A 23,002-nucleotide genomic window follows, 5' to 3' on the forward strand; every position below is an offset into this window, starting at 1 on the left:
ATTTTCACTTTTGGGTTATTTTAGGGAACATCCAATGGAACAGGGAAGAGATATCCACATTTTGGAAGATTAATCTAAATGGCCAAAAATAGGGACAGGGCTTGACAAGCACTACTGAAATAAGGTGGCACTAAACTATGCACTGCCTGTTGCAAACAAATAGAAGTGGGGGGGGGCATACAAGGTCCAGGAGCTCACAGAGGACATTACAAGAAGGCAAAAAACAAAACAAGTTAATGGAAAAAAAGATTAAAGTTGTGTTGTGTATGTATTAATTTAGAGTATACAAGCTATCATTTTTGTGACACCTTACGCAATCAAAATCTTACTGTTAGTGCTGAATGCTAAGGCTACTTAGTTGTCTTGTGGGTTGTATAGAAAAAAGAGGGCACTAAACCAATTAATACACACTGCGCTTTAGATAGAGTAAACAGAAAGTGAACAACGTGCTTGCAATTTGTAATCAGCAATAATAAAGTGCAAAAAGAACTCTAAAGTGAACAAAGTGCATAATTAGAAAAAAATAACAGTCTGGATGAATAAAGCACAGTAAAAGTCCATAGAATATATAGGATGGTTAGAATCTTTGCACCGTCACCATGGGAAAGATTTTGTGGAAAAACACACCCGGTGGGTAAGGTAAGGTAAGCCTGCTTACCAACTGAACGTGACCCCTTTAGCTAAAAAGGCGGGTCAGGTAAAGCTTGGCTGATTAGGATGCTGGATGGATCAATAAGGTAAGCCTGGGGGACACTCCGCCTTGTGTTAGAGAAAAAACTAAAGAAGGGACGGCCATAGCATAATATTGTTTAATATATTAAAAAAATCAAACTAAAAACAGACACACCGGGACAAGCCTCTAAGTATGTTTCGTTGTATGACATTGTCAGGTAAACACGTGACCGGGACAAGCCTTGACGTACGCTTCGATGTATGACGTCGTTCGGACACTTCCTGATATCATCATACAACGAAACAAAAGTCGAGGCTTGTCTCGGTCACGTGTTTATCTCCGGCCACTTCCAGTATTCAGGCGGTGGAACTCACGCCATCACAGTGTGAGCAAGACCACCTGCCTTTTATATGTGGATTTCCTCCAGTGCCGAGGCAAGGCACCTTCCATAGTAAGAGGCCATTTGGCATGTCTGTTTTTAGTTTGATTTTTTATATATTAAATGATATTATGCTATGGCCGTGCCTTCTTTATTTTTTCTCTGACTAACACGAGGTGGGGTGTCCCCCAGGCTTACCTTCTATGGACTTTTACTGTGCTTCATTCATCCAGACAGTTATTTGTTTCTAATTACGCACTTTCTTCCCTTTAGAGTTCTATATGCACTTTATTATTGCTGATTACAAATTGCAAGCAAGTTGTTCTATTTCTGTTTATGTTATCTAAACTGTAGTGTGTATTAATTGATTTAGCGCCCTCTTATTTTTATACAACCCACATGTCACAAAGTCACTTTATTGCACTTTGAGGGGAGCATCTTATATATATATTAGTTACTATGATTTATCTGATTTAGCCATAGCGTGGGGTTCTCCCTTTTTCCTTTCTTTTTGTCTTCCCTATGAAAAACAGTTTAACAGGAACAGGGATCGGAACAAATATACATCTTCAATGTCAATGACCGTACCAATTGTTAAGGTTACATCTAGGCAGATATGCTATGTTAAAAACTTTAGCAACTACCTAAACACAGTAATGCTGGGTATTTGATGACAATCGTCAGGTTCAGCAGGACCTGGCTGACAGTAAGTCAATGTGCACAATGTGTACAACTGTCTGTCCAACAAAAGCCGGCCTAACGACCGTCTTTTGTTGAAGGGACATGCAGGAAAACCAGTGTCTGGTAAGTGCCTGCAGCCATTGGCTGTGAGCACTGATCAGTGTGTTCTGGCAAGGGGGATCCCCCTCTCAGAATACAAAAGCAATCTGTCTTTTTTCCATTCAGCCCACTGGGGTGAATGAAAAAAAGAAAAGAAAACTAGCAGTGTGTGCTAGGCTTTATTAGTATAGTTGATTTAACCCCTTGGTGAGGGTAAAACAAATGGTAATGCCTGAACACAATTTTGCAACTTTGATATGCGTTAGTGAAACTATACATATTATCACAACTACATAGTGTATCCAGGTGAATTATACCTTATTACTTTCAGAACACATTTTCTTCTAGTGGTAAATGGTAATGGATATCTCCTGGATATCTCTTATTTATTATCAAAGAAAAACACAAAATAGCAATTTTTTTAAGAATTATTGTATATTTCTTGCTATTACTATAACATACCACCAAACAACTACCCAATATAAATGATCCTGCTGCTGACAATTGCAGCATAACCACATATCTGTATGTTATTTGTTTGTACTTGTAGTTTGGCCTAAAAACAAAAGTGTACATTTTGCTTTTTTTATCCTGCATAAAACACACTGACACAAACATTTTTTTTAAACTACTCAAATATATTGACCCTGACCTTTGACTCCAACCTTTGACCCTGAACTTGACCTTTGACCCCTTACATTGACTAACAATAAACCTGACATTGACCTAGATCAAACCTTAATCTAGCACGTAGCTATACGTCACCTCGCCGAGCAGCCAATAGGGGCATGCGCACGCCGCCAGATCACCGCCGGGCATCCGCGATTAAGTAATTTGTTTGCATCTTTCTCCCATGCATGGAGAGAAAGATACAATGTATCTATATCTCCATTCAGAAGATAAATAAAAACTTGGGGCAGGGTGCACAGTGACTGATCTGACTTTTGGTGAGAGCCTAGTCTCTGTGCTTGGAGCTCGTTGTGTTGCGCAACCCCCGCACAAAGACAGAGTTGCATATATATGGCCTCATGAATAAAGACCCACTTCCGTGAGGCTGCATGTATGTGTACAGGCGGCGCAAAAGGTTACATTCATATACAGTAATTGTTCCTGTTATCCTGTATGGAATAGTTGCAATGATTGAATTTGACTTGAATTTCCTATGACTCACCATTAGTTCTAGTTTTAGTTAGTCAGCACTATGTTGGTTGTTAGAAAACACATCACCTTTGACTCAACCAACTGGTTGATTCTGCCTGGTCCTGACTTCACCCCTCAGAGCTGACCACATTTATCATGGCTGCTGATCCATAGAATTGTGGTCAAGATATGTGTCTCCATCATCTAGCTTCTCTCCTGTGTGTCTGTGAGTCTCTGCAGTTCCCCCTCCTCCCCCTCCTCTCTCCCTGTCAGCTCCATAGGGTGTTGTGAGAACACAATCTCACCGCCCCTCCTCTTTCCTCTCCTCTTATTTCCTCACAGCCCCTCCCCTCTTCTCCAGCCTTCATTCACTGACTATACTGTTTACCTAAAACAGAAGGGGAATCTATGCCCCTCCCACTTGGCTCCTTTATATTGGGATACAGAGCAGAGAGAGGAGGTAAACACAAATGATCACAAATAAAAAAGGTAATTAGGATTGTAAAAAACAACCAAAAAAAACCACACTGCTTAATGAACAAACACACAGAGGCTAGATACATTTTAGCCATTTGAGTTAAAACCATGTTAATGCATTTGGCTGCTTTGGAAAATGCAGCTAATTGCAAACCAAAACATCTGGTGGGAATGAACCCTTAAGCATCCATGTATTTGAAAGAGCATTTAGACTTTTTGACAACAAAAGTAACAGAAAGTTTTTATGAATATATTCTCCACTGTGGTTTCAAATCCATAAGGTTTACTTTAAAGGCAAGCCAAAAACTATCACTTTCAATGCAATTTTAATGCCTTCAAAAATTTCTGCTTGGCATAACCCCTTTCAGTGCTGGATGGTAATTGAGAACTGTAATAACTGAGCACATACAATTGTGGAAACTGAATGCATGTGAATTGATACATTATTTATGTCACAGTGTTTTTATAATGCTGTATACACTTTAACATGCTGTAGTAGCATAAATGATACTTAAGGCTGTATTCATTTTTATTTGTTGTCTTGTATACAGGTGAATCTGGTGTTGAAGAGTGGTCCCAATGGAGTACATGTTCAGTTACTTGTGGTCAAGGGTCGCAGGTGCGAACCAGAACTTGTGTACAACCTTACGGGACACACTGCAGCATCCCCTTAAGAGAAACAAGGGTTTGCAATAACACTGCCCTCTGTCCAGGTAGTGTTAGTAGCAGATCTATACAAATTTGGATGTTGTGAATATGTATAATGCCAAAACGTCAATACAAAGTTTTTTTTATTTTGCATATTTTAAGTATACAGTTTATTATTACTTAGAATTTAACCGGAAAAATGTCAGCTATACATTTTTGAAGGTCAACATGGTCATTCAGTATACAAAGTCATTTTATTTTCAACACTGAGTATATGTAAATCATAGAAAATGTAGTACATTTGTTTGGCCATCTAAGGGGTATATTTATCAATAATTGTGCATGATATTTGTCCACAATTTGCTTAAAATGCATTGGCGAACATTCACTGATGTATAAAGCCAAATTAGTGGAGATTCATCCAAGATTAACCCAGATTCAACCAGTGGAAACTACATTTCCTGACATTCAACAACATATGTTAATCAATACAAGAAGATATTCTCTGTAAAACTAACCCTAAGCAATAAAAAGATGTATGTCAATCTCCCTGCATATTCACCTGACATTCTCTCAACCTATTATTTTTCTAAAATTCCCCTGGTCTGAGGTTTATTATCATTACATGTTTTACTAAAAATGCAATGCTTGCCTAAGGAGAGTACTCAACCCATAAACAATAGTAATTAAAAAAAAAACAGCATGACCCCAATCTTAGAGCCAACCATTCTATTCATTGGGCTTGTTAGTTGAAAGGCATTCAGACTAATATCCATGAGCAATTGAACAGAAAACCAGGGGGTGCTTTGAGAGAAGTTCTTGCCAAAAATTGATTTCCTCCCAAAGCACTAGTGCTTGATGCTAATGTGTACTGGGCTTTTCAGGAGCCACAGAACCCAGAATGAGATGTCAGCAAGGAATTCCTTGTATATCATCTATCTGTTCCTCCCTGAGGGACAATTTGGTCGTTACCCTCTTCCTTGTGATCTGATTTTTTATTTTTTTTTAGTTTTTGGAGTTAAAAAAGTGAAAAATAAGGAAAATCTTTTTGACTCTCACTTGGGTAAACACCTACTAATTATTCACTGGGCAAAATGCCCAACAAATCATTGATAAATACTGTATACTCCAAAGTCTTCACGTTGCCTATAAATGATCAAAATTGAAAGGAGCTTCACTTTGATTCTAGTGGAATGACTTCATAGTTAAAACCTTTGTGCAACCTAAATAGCAAACATAAAAATCAGCACAAGGGACATACACACAGACATAGTAGGTTGTGTCCTTTCTGCTGATACTTCTTTTAGGTAAAATCCTTCTTTAACCATGACCCCCACCACCACCACTGTAATCTTCCAGTGTGATGGGGGCTAATAGAACTAATGACTGTCACAGGTTCTCATCAAGAGAGCCCAACTATGACCACCTTTTCCTCCCAGCTCCACCATTTATAAAATATGTACTACAGCTTCTATGAATGATACAGGATGTTTTAATGGAGGATGCAGACCCATCCTACATTTATAGATCACTTTCCATTCATAGGAGCTGTAGTATGGCTTCTATCAATTGTCGGGTGAAAAGGGCAGACACAGGTTCTCTTGATCAGAGAGTTCTTTGAATTCCCACTAGACCAGATGATTACAGCAGCAAGGGTGGGGGCATGGACAGTGGAAGATATTACTAAATTAGGAGGCATTAGCATAAATAACACATCCTAATTACTGTACTGTACTGTGTTGTGTTGTGTACCTTGTACTGATTTTGTTTGTTGTTGAATGTGCTTTGTTTTCGTTTTTTTTTTAAGGTTGCACTGCACCTAGACTTTAAGCTCCAAATGGCCTTGTTGTATAGCTTTTTACAATATTAGTACTATATGGACCACTGAAGCACTTTCATTAGACAGGGTAAGGAAAGGTGAGACTTGCCCCTGGCATCATGATAACCATGCACCTTGATTTAATCTTGAAATAAATAGTTTAACATTACCAAAAAACTGCCTATGAAGGTAAGGGGTGTCTGTAGATATAAACAAACGGTGCATCTCTGACCACAGTTAAATAATGCCATTTACATACCTCATGAAGCCTGAATGGAATACAGGATGTTACTTGGATATTGCTAAAAGAGGCCTACCCATTACTGTTCCTCTCCACTATTATCTAGAAAGGCATTTTTTTGGTAAAGGTAAACTAACCCTTTAAGATTTAAAAACACTGTAAGGTTTACTTTAATATATTGTTGCTTAACACATTTGAGCTGGCGCATCCTGGGCCTTTAAGGGGTTTGGGATGCCGGAAGGCAGGGAGAGGTTTAGGATTATGTGACTGCCGTAATTGGCTGTCACGGCGCTCACATATTCGGAAAGCTCCCGATTGCATGTAGCCACCGTTAACTGTCAGAAGCACACGCTCCCGGCACAGCTGTATTTACACTAATGCACACACATATGCAGCCACTTGGCCACACGGCCCACCCACGAGAGGCCGCATATTTGCATGAGGCCGGTGCCAAGGGGTTAAATATTTTGTGATGCTTGATGCTATAATTTTTTACTATTATTGCTTACCATAGCACAGTGTTCTGCAGCTCTTAAAAAAATTCACATTTCCAGAAAGGAGTATGATTCCAACTGTGTATACAAATGTATATGATGCATTTGCTGGTACAGCAGGCATGCAGCAATCATAGTTCAGTTATGTATCAACTTTTATTGAAAGCCTCATTAGTGCACACCAGTGCCCCTGCCAGTGCCACCTTCCAGTGCCCTCAATGACCACCAGTGCACCTGTCAGTGCCAATCAGTACTACCTATCAGTGCCCATCACTGCCACCTATCAATGCCCACCAGTGGTGCCAGTTAGTGCCTCATCAGTGCCACCTAGCAGTGCTTCATATCAGTCTCACCTACCAGTGCTGATCAGTGCCCATCACTGCCACCCATCAGTGCCCATCACTGCCACCTATTAGTGCCCATCACTGCCACCTATCATTGCCACCTATCAATGCCACCTATCAATGCCACCTATTAGTGTCAATTCTCAGTGCCCACCAGTGCCACCTATCAATGCCCTTTAGTGCCACCCATCAGTGCCACCTCTCAGTGCCCACCAATGCCACCTCTCAGTGCCCACCAGTGCCGCCTATCAGGGTCCACCAGTGCTCCCTTATCCGTGCCCATCAGTGTCGCCAATCGGTGCCCATCAGTGCAGCCCATCAGTGCCCATCAGTGCAGGCTATCGGTGCCCATCAGTACAGGTAACAAAATATAAAACGGTTTTGTATTTTTTAAATTCGGTCTTTTTTTAACAAAATATAAAAACCACAGTGGTGATCAAATACCACCAAAAGAAAGCTCTATTTGTGGAAAAACATGATAAAAATATAATTTGGGTACAATTTTGTATGACTGCACAATTGTCATTCAAAGAGTGAGAGCACTGAAAGCTGAAAATTGGTCTGGGCAGGAGGTGGGTTTAAGTGCACAGTAAGCAAGTGGTTAAATAACTCTTCCATTCCAGTATAAAACCTGGAGTGCTGACTATACCTTTAACCACCATCGTTATACTGCAGCAGGTTGGCTTTCTCCTGCAAACCGCAGTAGCTGTATGTCGGCCCTTTAAACAGCTATATCAGTTGCGCACGCAGGGGACCTGATGCACGTGGTTGGTGATCGCGACGAAAGCCGGCCACGCGCAATCACGGGCATAAGAGCCAGAACAGGGATTTGTGTGTGTGAACACACAAATCCTTGTTCTGGCAGGAGAGGAGAGACAGATCCTCTGCTCCTACTAAGTAGGAACAGTGATATTTCTCCTCCTCTAGTTAGTCCCATCCCCTCACAGTAAGAAAAACACAAACGAGGGAACACATTTAACCCCTTGATCACCCCCTAGTGTTATCCCCTTCCCTACCAGTGACATTTACACAGTAATCATTGCATTTTTATCGCTGTATAAATGTCAATGGTCCCAAAAATGAGTCAAACGTGTCCGATCTAACAAATAATAATAACAAAGATGCCATAAATCTATCCCCTATTTTGTAGACACTCTGGGCCAGATCCTCAAAAGGGATACGCCGGCGTAACTGCTGTTACGCCGTTGTATCCCTGTTTCTAACTATGGAACTGATCCACAGAATCAGTTTTCCATAGTTAGGCAGATGATCCGACATGTGTAAGGGACTTACACTGTCGGATCTTAGGATGCAGTACCGCATCCGCCGCTGGGGGCATTTTGTGTCGAAATGCCGCCTCGGGTATGCAAATTAGCACTTACGGAGATCCACAAAGCTTTTACGCTTCGTTTTTTCTCCGTAAGTTTTAGTTTGCAAACGCAAAATTAGGGCTGCTTTTACAAAGTGTAAAATGTTTTGAATTTTTTTTTTTCCGCCGTATCTTTTTTTTTTCCCGACGCAACTTTATTGACCCGTCGCAATCCACAAAGCTTGGCGTAACGTAATTTCGCGCTATGCACGTCGGGAAAATGATGTCACGAGTATGCGCAGTACGGCCGGCGCGGGAGCGCGCCTAATTTAAATGGGAATCGCCCCCATGAATAGAGGAACGCCTTGCGCCGGCGGAATTTAAGTTACACAGCCCAAAATTTCTAGGTAAGTGCTTTGTGGATCGGGCACTAAAGGCAGTGTAACTTAAATGGGAAAAATTAAGTTACGCCGGATCTTTGTGGATTACCCCCTATAACTTTTGCGCAAACCAATCAATATATACGCTTATTGCGATTTTTATACTAATAATATGTGGAAGAATATATATCAGCCTCAACTGATGAAGAATTATGATTATTTTTGTTTAAATGGGGATATTTGTTATAGCAAAAACTAAAAAATATAGTTTTTTTTTTCAAAATGTACGCTCTTTTTTTTGTTTATAGCGCAAAACATGGGCTGGTCACTAAGGAGGCAAATCCTTCCGGGGCTGAAGTGGTTAAACAAGCTTCTACCAGGCAGGTAGTGATGAAGCTTACTGAAGCTAGAAGCTTGTTTAAAGTTACAGTTGGCACTCTTATTAAGATCTGTGTTTAATATTATCATATTTGAGCTGAAGTATGCTTTAAAGGCTTTAACAAAGCTTGCTCTGTAAAATCTCGCCATAAACACACTATCATACAAGCCTGATTCTTGTTTCTTGTTTGTATTTGTGCCCTTAACAACAGTGACTGTCAAGTTTACCTACACTAGCCCTGTCTATCAAAACTAACTATATAATAACTTACAAAACACAGTACAGTACAATCTCTATCATTTACCGGTTTAGCATGAAAAAAGCCTTACACATAACTTTAATATTAAATCTTAGTATATGGATATATATAAAATGAATATGTATCTTAAACATATATAATGAATTTATTTATTTTTAGGTATTAGCATACAACAGTAAGTTTTAAAAGAGCAAATACAAAAGAACTTTTGCTAAAGGTCTGCCAAGAGGTGTGAGTATTGACCTGGTAGAGACATTATTGTGATGTTGGGTATGGACAAAATGTTCCTCTTAAGTTCATTAAAATTTATCACATCTTACCAGAAATCTATATAAAATGGTAAATAAATAATTCAAAACATCAGAGCGGAATGCAAGTTTGTTGGATCACAGGGAATTAATTATGTACATAATAAAAGTGTAACAATGCAATGAGGTCTGAGCAGCACATTGAATAGTAATATGAGGATGTCAAGAGAGGATAGCAATAGCCCTGCTTTTACCTTATTGCAGGAGCTTGTTATACCTTATACAGTAATCCATATTGATAAGAAAGGTTAAAGATACTGTTGATCCAAAAAGAAGCAGAGAACCTAACTGAGTATCTGTTTTTCACAGTATTTCACAAGGTCCTTCTTTAGCTTGGCAATACAGTAGCAGGCATGTGGATTATTTGGTTCACGTTATTAGGAGAGGCATAAAAAACATGTTTACATTTACTTACACTGTTCAATTTAATTGCCTGTGTTATTTATTGCAAATAAATGATAATACACCTTTTATTAATACAAAATCAAAACAAATTAATTATGCTGTCCTGGCATCAATACTACCTATTATAATTACATAATACATACGAATATCCTACCCCTGCTTTCAAAATTGCTATTACTTCCTATTTAGAACTGGCTGTTTTAATGCAATGGCTGGCTGGCACATTTACTGAACAATAACAGTGCAGATTACAGAAAGAAGATACAGAGCCAATTTCATGACCAATCACACCAATCACAAATGTACATAGATGAAAAGAAGAAGGGGGTGATGAGCGCAAAAACAATACACTGAGGAGTCTACTAAATAGACTGAATAAAAAGTGTCTATGAAGTGATACAAGTGTAAAATGAAGATCAAAACATCAACCTATATAAAATATACACATGTGTGACAAAAGAATGGGCTTCACAAAGATGGTGGCTCCCCGACGTATCAGAGACAGCAACGAGTCAAACCAGGGAGGATAAATTGAAGATCCAATAGTAAAGTACGTTTAAAATAGCTTTTTTAATGAAATTATAATGCGCTTACAGAAAAAAGCGAAAATAACATCCAGGGGGCTAGTATAGCTTCAAAACGGACTCGGGGACGTACTAACGTCACTTCCGGTCCCGTGAGCTACTCCTGACGCGTATTGTCACGTCACGTGACTTCCTCTGATGAAGTCACGTCACGTGATGATACGCATCAGGAAGAGCTCACGTGACCGGAACTATACTAGCCCCCTGGATGTTATTTTCACTTTTTTCTGTAAACACATTTTAATTTCATTAAATAAGCTATTTTAAACGTACTTCACTATTGGATCTTCAATTTATTCTCCATGGTTTGACTCGTTGCTGTCTCTGATCCGTCGGGGAGCCACCATCTTTGTGAAGCCCAGCACAGTCTACAGCTGATGTCCACACAGCCACCACGCTGATCCGGAGAGGCCAGTAACATATCGTTCAAAGCAGGAATTCCTTTGGGTCAAGGTAAGTGCTCTGAGAGCCCACCATCAGGAAGATCTGTTGGATAATTTATCTGCCTCAATGACTAGAACCATTTTATGAACGGTTTATTGATACACTCCATTGGATTCCCCAGCCATCAGCCACCAGGATCTATTGCAGTCTATTGCACCAGCATTTTATATTCTTTTGTCAAACATGTGTATATTTTATATAGGTTGATGCTTTGATCTTAATTTTACACTTGTATCACTTCATAGGCACTTTTTATTTAGTCTATTTAGTAGACTCCACAGTGTATTGTTTTTGCGCTCATCACCCCCTTCTTCTTTTTATCCATGCACAGTGATTTGTATTCACCTAGATTGGAGCAGCATTTTCATTTTTTACACATTTTATATTTATCTCACTATTGTTTATTCATTTATTTTCACTTTGACTAGCGCTGAAGATTCCCACATATTATTCCACTAGCACAAACGTACATAATTCCTGTGATTGCATTTATTAATGATATTACAAGCACTGAGCACAAAGCCAATGAGAGGGCTCTGTACTTCGTGGTCACTGTTATTGGTCATGAAATAGACTCATAGTGATTACTAGGGATGAGCCGAACACCCCTCAGTTCGGTTTGCACCAGAACATGCAAACAGGCAAAAAATTGGTTCAAACACGCGAACACCATTAAAGTCTATAGGAAACACACATGAAAAATCTAAAGTGCTAATTTTAAAGGTTAATATGCAAGTTATTGTCATAAAAAGTTTTTGGGACCTGGGTCCTGCCGCAGGGGACATGTACTATTAATGCAAAAAAAGTTTTAAAAACTTCAGTTTTTTCAGGAGCAGTGATTTTAATAATGCTAAGGCCCCATACACACGAGAGGATTATCCGCTGGAAACGGTCCTCCGGACCGTTCCCGCAGATAAATCTGCTAGCGGATTTTGATCTGATGGTTGTACTAACCATCAGATCGAAATCCGCGCGGAATCCATCCGCGGTGACGTGTCGCGCCGTCGCCGCGATGATAGATCAGCGGATAGATCCGGTGGTGTGTACGAGGAGTTAAAGTGAAACAATAAAAGTAAAATATTCCTTAAAATTTTGTACCTGGGGGGTGTCTATAGTATGCATGTAAAGTAGCACATGTTTCCCATGTATAGAACTGTCCCTGCACAAAATGTCATTTCTAAAGGAAAAAAAGGCATTTAAAACTACTCCCGGCAATTCATAAATTGTCGGGTCCCAGCAATACAGAACAAAGTCATTGAAAAAAACGGCAGGGGTCCCCCCCCAGGGTCCCCCCCCCAAGTCCATTACCAGGCCCTTTGGGTCTCGTATGAATATTAACCACATGCTAACCGCCGCATGTACTGTAGATATACGTCGGCAGAATGGCACGGGCAGGCACGGGGATGAATATATTACGTCCCCTTTAAGAAGCGGCATTGTGGACGCATGCCCGACGCAAGCTCTGTGACTCCGACCGCGGGTTGCGTGGACTCAATGTCCGCGGGTATACCTGCGACCGCGTCACGGTGAGGAAGAAGGGGGAAATGCTTATGTAAACAAGCATTTCCACAGTCTTCCTAGTGACAGGACAGTGTACAAAGCTTCCTTTAATCAGAAGCTGTGATCACTGTCGTGTCACACAGCCCATCCCCCTACAGTTAGAACACATCCCTAGGCACACTTAACCCCTTCAGCGCCACCTAGAGGTTAACCCCTTCACTGCCAGTGTCATTTTCATAGTAATCAGTGCATTTTTATAGCACTGATCGCTGTCAAAATGACAACGGTCCCAAAAAAGTGTCGGATGTGTCCGCCATAATGTTGCAGTGACGATAAAAATTGCTGATCGCTGCCATTACTAGTAAATAAAAAAAATTTATAAAATGCAATAAAACTATCCCCTAATTTGTAGACGCTATAACTTTTGCGCAAACCAATCAATAAACGCCTTTTGCGTTTTTTTAACAAAAATATGTAGAAGAATACGTATCAGCCTAAACTGAGGGAAAAAAAAGTTTTTTATATATTTTTGGGGGATATTTATTATTGCAAAAGTTAAAAATATTGTATTTTTTTTTAAACTGTTACTCTATTTTTATTTATAGCGCAAAAATAAAAACCAAAGTGGTGATCAAATACCACCAAAAGAAATCTCTATTTGTGGGAAAAAAAGGATGTCAATTTTATTTGGGAGCCACGTGACACGACCGCACAATTGTCAGTTAAAGCGACGCAGTGCCGAATCGCAAAAAGTGGCCTAGACTTTGAGCAGCAAAATGGTCCGGGGCTAAGGGGAACCCCGAACCCCAAAAAAGCGTGGGGGTCAACCCAAATCCCATATCAGGCCTTTCAGGTCTGGTATGGATATTAACCACACACCATTATTTTTTTTTAAATGGCGTGGGGCTCCCCCCAAAAATCCATACCAGACCCTTCAGGTCTGGTATGGATTTTAAGGGGAAGCCCGCACTAGAATAAAAAAAATGGTTCCCCCCCAAAATCCATACCAGACCCTTATTCGGGCACGCAACCTGGCAGGCAGCAGGAAAAGAGGGGGGATGAGAAAGCGCCTCCCTCCTGAACCGTACCAGGCCACATGCCCTCATAATGGGGAGGATGTCCCCATGTTGATGGGGACAAGAGCCTCATCCCCACAACCCTTACCCGGTGGTTGTGGGGGTCTGCAAGTGGGGGGCTTATCGGAATCTGGAAGCCCCCTTTAACAAAGGTGACCCCCGGATGCCACCCCCCTAAGTGAATTGGTAAGGGGTACATTGTACCCCTACCATTTAACAAAGAAAAAGTGTGACAATTTTAAAAATTACAGTTTGGGACAAGTCCTTTATTAAAAACAAACAAAAAAAAAATTTCCAGCAATGTAATCCAGTCTCTCGATGTCCAGCGATGTAATCCCGTCTCTCCATGTCCAGTGATGTAATCCCCTCTCTCCATGTCCAGCGATGATCCATTCTCCAGTGATGCTCCAGTCTCCACTTAGTCTCCAGCGAGAAATGAAACCCCTGTGACGCATAAGAGGGGGCGGTGTCACCCGTCCACGCCATTGGGTAACCTCCAGCTTTCTCCTTGCATAAGGAGAAAGCCAGGGCTTACCCAATGACATGGACGGGTGACCCCGCCCCGTGATGAATTTGGGGGGACCCCCACACTTTTTTTTTGGTACAGGTTCTGCCATTTTTTTCAATGACTTTGATCTGTATTTGCCAGGACCCGACAATTCATGAATAGCGTAGAGTAGATTTAAATTATAATTTTTTCTTTAGAAATTACATTTTGTGCAGGGACAGTTCTAAACATGGGAAACGTGCGCTACTTTAATGCATACTATAGACACCCCCCAGGTACGAAAGGAATATTTCACTGTTATTGTTTTACTTTAAGCATTATTAAAATCACTGCACCCGAAAAAACTGCAGTTTTTAAAACTTTTTTTGCATTGATACATGTCCCCTGGGGGAGGACCCAGGTCCCCAAACACTTTTTATGACAATAACTTGCTTTTGCAACCTTTAAAATTAACACTTTTTATTTCTCCCATAGACTTTTAAAGGGTGTTTCGCACCTTTTCGAATTTGCTGCAGACACCCCAAATTGTTCGCTGTTCGCCGAATGGGCGAACAGCCAATGTTCAAGTTGAACTCATGTTCGACTCGAACATAAATCTCATCCCTAGTGATTACAAGTGTAAGCACTGGCATTTACAGGCAGCTCTTTCCTTTCTTTAACACACACAGGGCTGTTGAAGGAGGAAGGAAAGAAATTGCTCAAATAATAATGCACCTTGCCTGATCACAGTGTCATTTACCTGATCACATGGCACCTACCTGATCACAGTGCCTCTATCTGATAACAGTGCCCCTTTCCTGATTAGAACACTCATACCTGATCACATGCAGTGCCTAAATTCAGCGAGTGCCAGATTACAGCCACCTCCTGATTACAGCCACCTCCTTATTACATCCATCACCAGATTACAGTCAGAGTCTGAGTACAGCCACCTCCTTATTACATTCATCACCAGATTACAGTGAGCGCCAAGCCACAGCCAGCACCAGATTACAGACAAATTTACAGCAGATCCTGAATCCAGTCAGTGGTTACTTACAGCCAGCTCCATATTACAGCCATTTCCTGATTACAGTCAGCACTTGATTATAGCCAGTGCAAGATTAAAGCCAGCACCTGATTGCAGCCTGCACCAGATTATGAACAGTGCCAGATTACAGCTAGTGCCTTGGTGTTTTGCTTTGCTGATCACAGTTAATGCAAGTGTCTCAAGTTTTCTGATCACAGCCAATGTCAGTGCTGTTAATCACAGTCAGTGTGAGTGTTTACCATTTTACTTTAGGTTGTCTGCTTTAGAAAATGTAGCAAGTTTGTAGGTATTTCTTTTGTTGTGCCATTTAAGGGCTCCAAAAATGTGGTAGGTAGTCAGCAGGAAATAAGTTATATAATTTGTGCCCCTTGAAGGCCCTAAGGTTCTCTGTGGAGTATGCTAATGCTGGTTGTTAGAAATACCCTATTAGTTGACAACTTTGTGCAAAAAATATAGTTTCATTGTGTTTGTTCATTTTCCAAATTGTGGAAAAAAATGTGATCCCCAAAAGACTCACTGTGCCTTTTATTAAATATGTTGGAGGGTTTGCTTTCCAAAAGTAATTTTGTATATTTGTCTATTACCCTGGCCCTCCAGGGCCTACAAAAATGTGATCAGTAGTCAGGAAAATGTGTGCCTTGAGTTTTAGGTCACTGTATGCAGCTAAGCAGCAAACAAGTCTCACACATGTGGTATAACCATTTTAAGGAGGAGTAGCAGAGTGTGTTCTGAGGTACAGTTCTAAGTATGTTCATACTGTGGAGAAATACCTTATTTAAGAGACAAATGTATGAAAAACATCATGGGTTTCATTTACTTTCTTCATATTCCAAAATTCCAAAATTGTGTCTCGTACCAAAAACCATGCGGTGACCACTTTCTAAAAAAGGGCCCTTTTGTGGGATATTTGTTCTGTCCTGCCATTTTAGGTCCTCAAGAAATGTGGTAGACAGTCAGAACGTCATTCTTCATACATTTCAAATACACTTATTTGTATTTGTTTTTTTTTTGTTTTTTTTTTAACAGTAGAAAATTACATTTTGGCCTAATTTTATGAATAAAGATGGGTTAATTGATATGTTTTTATATACGAAAGTATAGGAAACAGTGATTAATAAATACCACCAAAATAAAGCTCTGTCTCTAAAAAAGTATATCAAACAATGTGGGTGTGTTGCAAGACTGAGTACTTGTCAGCCAAACTATCAAAACTATAAAAAGTGGAAAAGGGCCTGGTAAAGAAGGGGGCTGTAAAAGATTTGGTAAAAGGGTTTCACTACTACTACCTGATTTATAATATACAATTTACTATTTCCCTTCATAGCATATTATTACAGATATTCTGTATATACTACAATTGTTGAGATTATACAGAGCCAATTTTTCACTGGCCTCCATATGTATTTTATGATCTAATAGGTAGGTGTACCCAAAAGATATAAGGCCTAGTGATATTTGCTGCTGTTTCCTTTACCTACACAAAATCTGAGTATTTTTTCCTTTTTACTTGTGTTATTTTATCCTGGGCTATAGATTTAATATTGAAACACATGTGTATATCCAGTGTTTCCTGCAGCCTTTTCTTTTGTCTTGGGAGCTGTCAAGCTAAATTTCAACTGGTTTGATTAATAGACAAAAGTATGCCAATTTAACTTTATATCAGCAAGCTTCCACATTTTGTCTGCTACTACTGTTTTTATTATTAAATTATTATGCTCTACATATTAATGTAAAAGCAAAGAAATTGTGTGAAATTATCATCAGCAAAAGAATCTTTAGGTTAATGCTAATGTTTAGTTATATTATTTGCCACATTAAGTTAACAATGTAAGTGGTTCTCATAAGACCAATACAAGCAGATCTTGGCCAGCATTTAACATGTTATGTTGTCTCCACAAGCTTAACTTTATATTTGGTTTATTTTAATGACAAATGGAACCATTATGGCAGAGAAACATTGCATTTTCAATTATAATATCAGAACAGATTTAATTCATATTATATATGAATGATTTTTCATTTAAGCATGACAGAATAGTAGAATACTTCACAAGAACCTCAATATGTCAATTCTAGTCCCAGTACCATGGACCCTTGCATATATTCCTGCAGTTTTGATGATACTTATGCCGCGTACACACAATCATTTTTCACCATGAAAAAAACATTGTTTTTCAGCATGTCTAAAAAACAACGTTTTGCCAACTTCATCATTAAAATGATGTTGCCTACACACCATCGTTTTTCAAAAATGATCTAGCAAAGCGTGGTGACGTACAACACATACAACGGCACTTTAAAGGGGAAGTTCCATTCGCCTTTGGGCTGCTTTAGCTGATTCCGTGTTAGTAAAAGAAGATTCGCGCTTTTTTGTCTGTTACAGCTTGATGAATGTGCTTACTCCATTATGAACGGTAGTTTTACCAGAACGAGCGCTCCCGTCTCATAACTTGCTTATGAGCATGCACAGTTTTTTTTTGTCATTTTAGCCCACACACGATGATTTTTTACAACGCGAAAAACGACATTGTTTAAAATGACGTTAAAAAATGCAGCATGTTCGAATTTTTTTTGTCGTTTTTCAGAACCTGAAAAACGATGTGAAGCTCACACACAATCATTTAAATGACGTTTTTGAAAAACAACGTTTTTTTCATGCTGAAAAATTATCGTGTGTACGCGGCATTACACATACAAGCACCTGAGCACATGGGGCCAGATTCACAGAACAGATACGACGGCGTATCTGCTGATACACCGTCGTATCTCTTGTCGTATCTATGCGGCTGATTCATAGAATCAGTTCCGCATAGATAGCCCTAAGATCCGACAGGTGTAATTGACTTACACCGTCGGATCTTAGGATGCAATACTTCGGCCCCCGCTGGGGGGAGTTTGCGTCGTATTCCAGCATCGGGTATGCAAATGAGGTTTTACGGCGATCCACAAAGGTTTTTCCTGTCGTTACGTCGGCGCAAGTCTTTTTTTCCCGTCGCAAAGTAAGGTGTGCTATTAATATGGTGTAAAATTACTCCACCATGTTAAAGTATGCCCGTCGTTCCCGCGTCGCTTTTGTAAAAAAAATTCCCAGCGTAAGTACGTTACGCACGTCGCGATTCACAAACACGTCGGGCCGCCGTAAGTTCACACTAGTGTTGCTCACGAATATTCGTATTGCGAATATTCGGCTCGAATATGGCATATTCGAGTATTCGCGATATATTTCGAATTTCGCGGTGAATATTCGCTATTCCGAATATTCAAATTTTTTCAATTTTATTTTTAGAACAGATCACATCCTAGAGATCTCCATCGACGTCTAAAAGCATTGCTGGTATGATTAGAGACCTTGGGCCGAGTAGCTGAAGCGATCACTTTATCTTGCCGAAAAATCGCAATGCGATTATTCGGCAATCGGAATATCGCGCGATTATTTTCTCCGCCCTTCTTTTGCATCAGAGCCAATCAGAGTTCTCCTACCGCAGTTGTCGAAATTCCGCAATAAATATCGCATTCGCATTTTGCGAAATTTCGATAAAATATCACGAATATTCTGAGCCAATCAGAGGGCTCCTACCGCAGTTGTCGAAATTCCGCAATAAATATCGCATTCGCATTTTGCGAAATTTCGATAAAATATCACAAATATTCTGAGCCAATCAGAGTGCTCCTACCGCAGTTGTCGAAATTCCGCAATAAATATCGCATTCGCATTTTGCGAAATTTCGATAAAATATCACAAATATTCTGAGCCAATCAGAGTGCTCCTACCGCAGTTGTCGAAATTTCGCAATTATTTTCGCATTCGCAATAGCGAAATTTCGCAAACATTTCATTTCGATAAAATATCACGAATATTCGAATTTAGCGAATATTTCTCGAATATTCGGCTATATATTCGTGATATATTGCGAAATCGAATATGGCGTATTCTGCTCAACACTAGTTCACACAAAGCACATCGGGAAAATTGCGAACGGAGCATGCGCAGAACGTCCGGCGCGGGAGCGCGCCTAATTTAAATGTTGCCCGTCCCATTTGAATTGGGCGGGCTTGCGCCGGATGACTTTACGTTACACCGCCGCAAGTTTCCAGGTAAGTGCTTTGAGGATCAGGCACTTACACTGAAAACTTGCGGCGGTGTAACGTAAACGGAATCTGGCCCATGATACTTAATCATGAAAACAGCTTGCATAAGTAAATAGGCTGTATGAATATCATTGCTTACTATTTTTAGTTAAATAGCAGCTAGAATAAGGAGGCTTTTGTCAAGTCCACAATCAGATTTTGCAGGTACGGGCGACAAAGGTGACCCCTGAGGGACTCCGCATGACACTGTACGTTTTTCAGAAGTGAAAGGACCTGGTTTCACTATCTGTGATCGGTTTTCCAAAAAGGAGGAGAACCAGGGAAGATCCGAGTCTGCCACTCTAGCTACTTCAGCTAGGCGGGTCAGCAGCAATTTGTGGTCTACTGCAGTGTTTCTCAACTCCAGTCCTCAAGGCGCCCCAACAGGTCACGTTTTCAGGCTTTCCATTATTTTGCACAGGGGATTTAATCAGTTTCACTGCCTTAGTAATTACCACAGCCATTTCATCTGAGGGAAATCCTGAAAACATGACCTGTTGGTGCGCCTTGAGGACTGGAGTTGAGAAACACTGGTCTACTGTATCAAAAGCAGCACTCAGGTCCAACAGTACCAGAAGACAAGATTATCCTTCATCTGCAGCTTCGAGAGCATCATCCCATATTTTTAAGTGCTGTTTCCATTCCATGACCCATACACACGATCGGTTCGTCTAAAAGAAAACGAAGCAATGGATTTTTTCATCAGATATCCGATGAAGCTGACTTTCATTAGTCTTGCCTACACACCATCGGTTAAAAATCCGATCGTGTCAAACGCGGTGACGTAAAACACAATGACGTGCTGAGAAAAATGAAGTTTAATGCTTCTGAGCATGCGTCGACTTGATTCTGAGCATGCATGGATTTTTGACCGATGGATTTCCCCACAGACGATCATTTTTTTTATCGTTTTTTTAACCATATGAAAAATTTAAAACAGGTTCTATTTTTTTTACCGATAGGAAAAAAACTGATGGGGCCCACACACGGTCAGTTTGACCAATGAAAACGGTCCATTTTTTCATCAGAAGAACCGATCGTGGGTAGAGGGCATAAGATTTTGAGGTGTGCTTTCAAAGTTGAAGGTTAATTTTAGGACCCAGGTTGAGGGTTGGGTTTAAGAAGTTAGGTTACAAGATTTAACTGAAGAGTTAAGGCTTTCCTTTTGAGGATTAGGTTTTTTATGCAAGGAATATGCTTGGGCAACTTGGTAAAGATGTCAATCTTTTTTGAACCACATTTTGATTACAAGATTAAGGTAAAGTATTAGTTCATCCTTTCTTAAAAAATAAAAAGGTAAACTAGCACCTTAAGCTTCGTACACACAACCGAGAAACTCGACGGGCGAAACACATCGTTTTCCTTGTCAAGTTCCTTGTTAGGCTTGTCGAGGAACTCGACAAGCTTGCTTTACGTACACACAGTCAAGACAAAATCTCCTCGTTCTCAAACGCGGTGACATACAACACATACAACGGCAGGGAAAGTTCGATTCCACTGGCTAAACTCTTGGGGCTGGTTTTGCTAATCTCATGTGTTTGCGTGTTAAGTAAAAGTTTGTTAAGAGACGATTTGCACTTTTCAGTCTGTTACAGCTTGAAAACTGTGTTATCTCCATTACAAATGCTACTTTTACTCCCGTCTCATACTTTATTCTGAGCAAGCGCGGGCTTCTTAGCATACAGACGTTCGAGTTTCTCGTCGAAAACCAGCCCGTCGAGGAACTTGACGAGCCAATTTGAGACTCCCGTCGAGGAAATAGAGAACTTGCTCTCTTTTTGGCTCATCAAGTTTCTCGACAGTTTCCTCGACGAAAATGAACACACGACCGGTTTCCTCTGCAAAAAAATATCTTTCAGCAAGTTTCTTGCTGTTTTTTGCCGAGAAACTCGGTCGTGTGTACGAGGCCTGATACACTCCCACCTCCAAGTCCCTGCTGCACTTTCCTTCATGGGTGATACAGTTTGACTGTCCATTCAGCCTGGTGCAGCAATCCTGGGGTTTGAAAACCATGCTGTTCTTCTATTTTTTCCCTTGAGTTGCGGAGATGGATCAGTATGGTTCTGATTAGTCAGTACAATCATATGCTGGTGATGACCAATCATATCCACTCTACATTGAAGACTGGGGATCTGGGGAAGGTTTAGAATGTTAGTTCACCTTTCTGAAAAGTTGAAGTTACACTGTAACTTGCTTCAATAGGCTGTTTTTGTATTGGTAAATTGATTTGAAAGTGGTTGAAAGTGCTTAATGTATAACCAGAAACATGCTCACGCTTACATTTCACATGTAGTCAGGTCTGCTGCATTTTTTTAACTACTTCTGATTTAAATGCATATTATCAGTTTTTAAAGATCATAATTGCAGGATATTCTCTATTGACCCACTTCAATGACATATTTCTAATTACTTTATTAATTTTCAGTCATTATGTACTCAATCTGTCTATATATATACTCCCTTAAGAAAAATAGCTGAAATTGCATATTTTAAAATGTTAATTGATAACAAAAATGCCAGTGTCTTTTTCTGATAAAAAATAATCTTAAACTGCCAAGAGGCCTGGCATTCTGCTCTAAAGGAAAGTACTACAAGCCCTTTTGGCAGCAAATGAATTGCACATTTTGTGCGAAGACAACTTGTTGTTATGAACAATGAATATATATTACATATGGCAAGATCATAGCTTATTTGTCAAAAAAAAGTTTGTTTTTATCAGCAAAAATTATATCTTGTTCAGAATATTGAAACTTCATAAATTTGTTCCAAGATCTTCTCTTGGCGGGTAGTTATAAAAAACTATTTCTCTTCCAGATTTTGTGTTTGTAAACAAAGTCTTGTGTACAGAAAGTGTTCACTATTACAGCATGACATATAGTTAATAGACAATACTTATAACCTATGAAATCTAAATAGAGGGAAACAATATTAAATATTGACCAACTACACAAATTATTGGGGTCAATTCACTAAGAGTTAAATAATGGTCAATAAAATGTGGGAAAATAGCGCTTGTAGTAAATACATTTTGAAACTGCAATTCACTAATAATTTTGCATTAAATAACAAATGTGGTATTTGTTTGATTGAGTGGTAATTACCATTTTTTTATGCAGTGATTTACCACATTGAGCTGGTTGCTAAGGGGTGGGCCGGCAACTGAGTCCTTAACAATGGATAACTCATCATCTGTCAGCAGGTTCCCCGGCTGGCAGGTGAATGTTAAAACATGCAGATAATTAAAGTATGTAAAAAAACAGTGTGGCATGCCAGGCCTCATGTGCATATGTAGCATGTATAGAACATGCTGCAACAACAGTGACATTTCTGAAGAAAGAAAAATGAATAAAATTACATTTAAACTGCCAGCAATACAATACCATTGCCAGCACTTCGGGTCTGGTATGGATTTTAAGGAGAACCCAATGTCAAAATGTAAAAAAAATGGCGTGGGATCCCCCCATAATCCATACCAGACCCTTATCCAAGCGTGCAGCCCCGCAGATCAGGAAAGAGGGAGACAAGGGAGTGCCCCTCCCTTCTGAACCATACCAGGCCACATGCCATCAACATACCCCAAAGCACCTTGTCCCCATGTTGATGGGAACAAGGGCTTCATTCTCACAACCATGGCCGGTGAGCAGGGGGCTTATCATAATCTTTAAGCCCCCTTTAACAAGATCCCACGATGAGTATG

At 39.9% G+C, this 23,002-nt stretch overlaps 1 protein-coding gene across 4 annotated transcripts in view; it reads left to right on the forward strand.

The window, feature by feature from the left end:
• Window positions 1-23,002, forward strand: part of ADGRB3 (adhesion G protein-coupled receptor B3) — a 1,023,178-nt gene that overhangs the window by 370,962 nt on the left and 629,214 nt on the right. For 3 of the 4 annotated variants that reach the window (XM_040349908.1, XM_040349906.1, XM_040349907.1), the window contains one exon: window positions 4,001-4,162. The exons of the other annotated variant lie outside the window; for it this stretch is intronic. In XM_040349908.1, coding sequence (XP_040205842.1) covers window positions 4,001-4,162 — 162 coding nt within the window. The remainder of the gene's footprint in view (window positions 1-4,000; window positions 4,163-23,002) is intronic. 4 annotated transcript variants of the gene reach the window in all.

Source organism: Rana temporaria, chromosome 4, assembly GCF_905171775.1.
Source record: "Rana temporaria chromosome 4, aRanTem1.1, whole genome shotgun sequence".
NCBI lineage: Eukaryota > Metazoa > Chordata > Amphibia > Anura > Ranidae > Rana > Rana temporaria.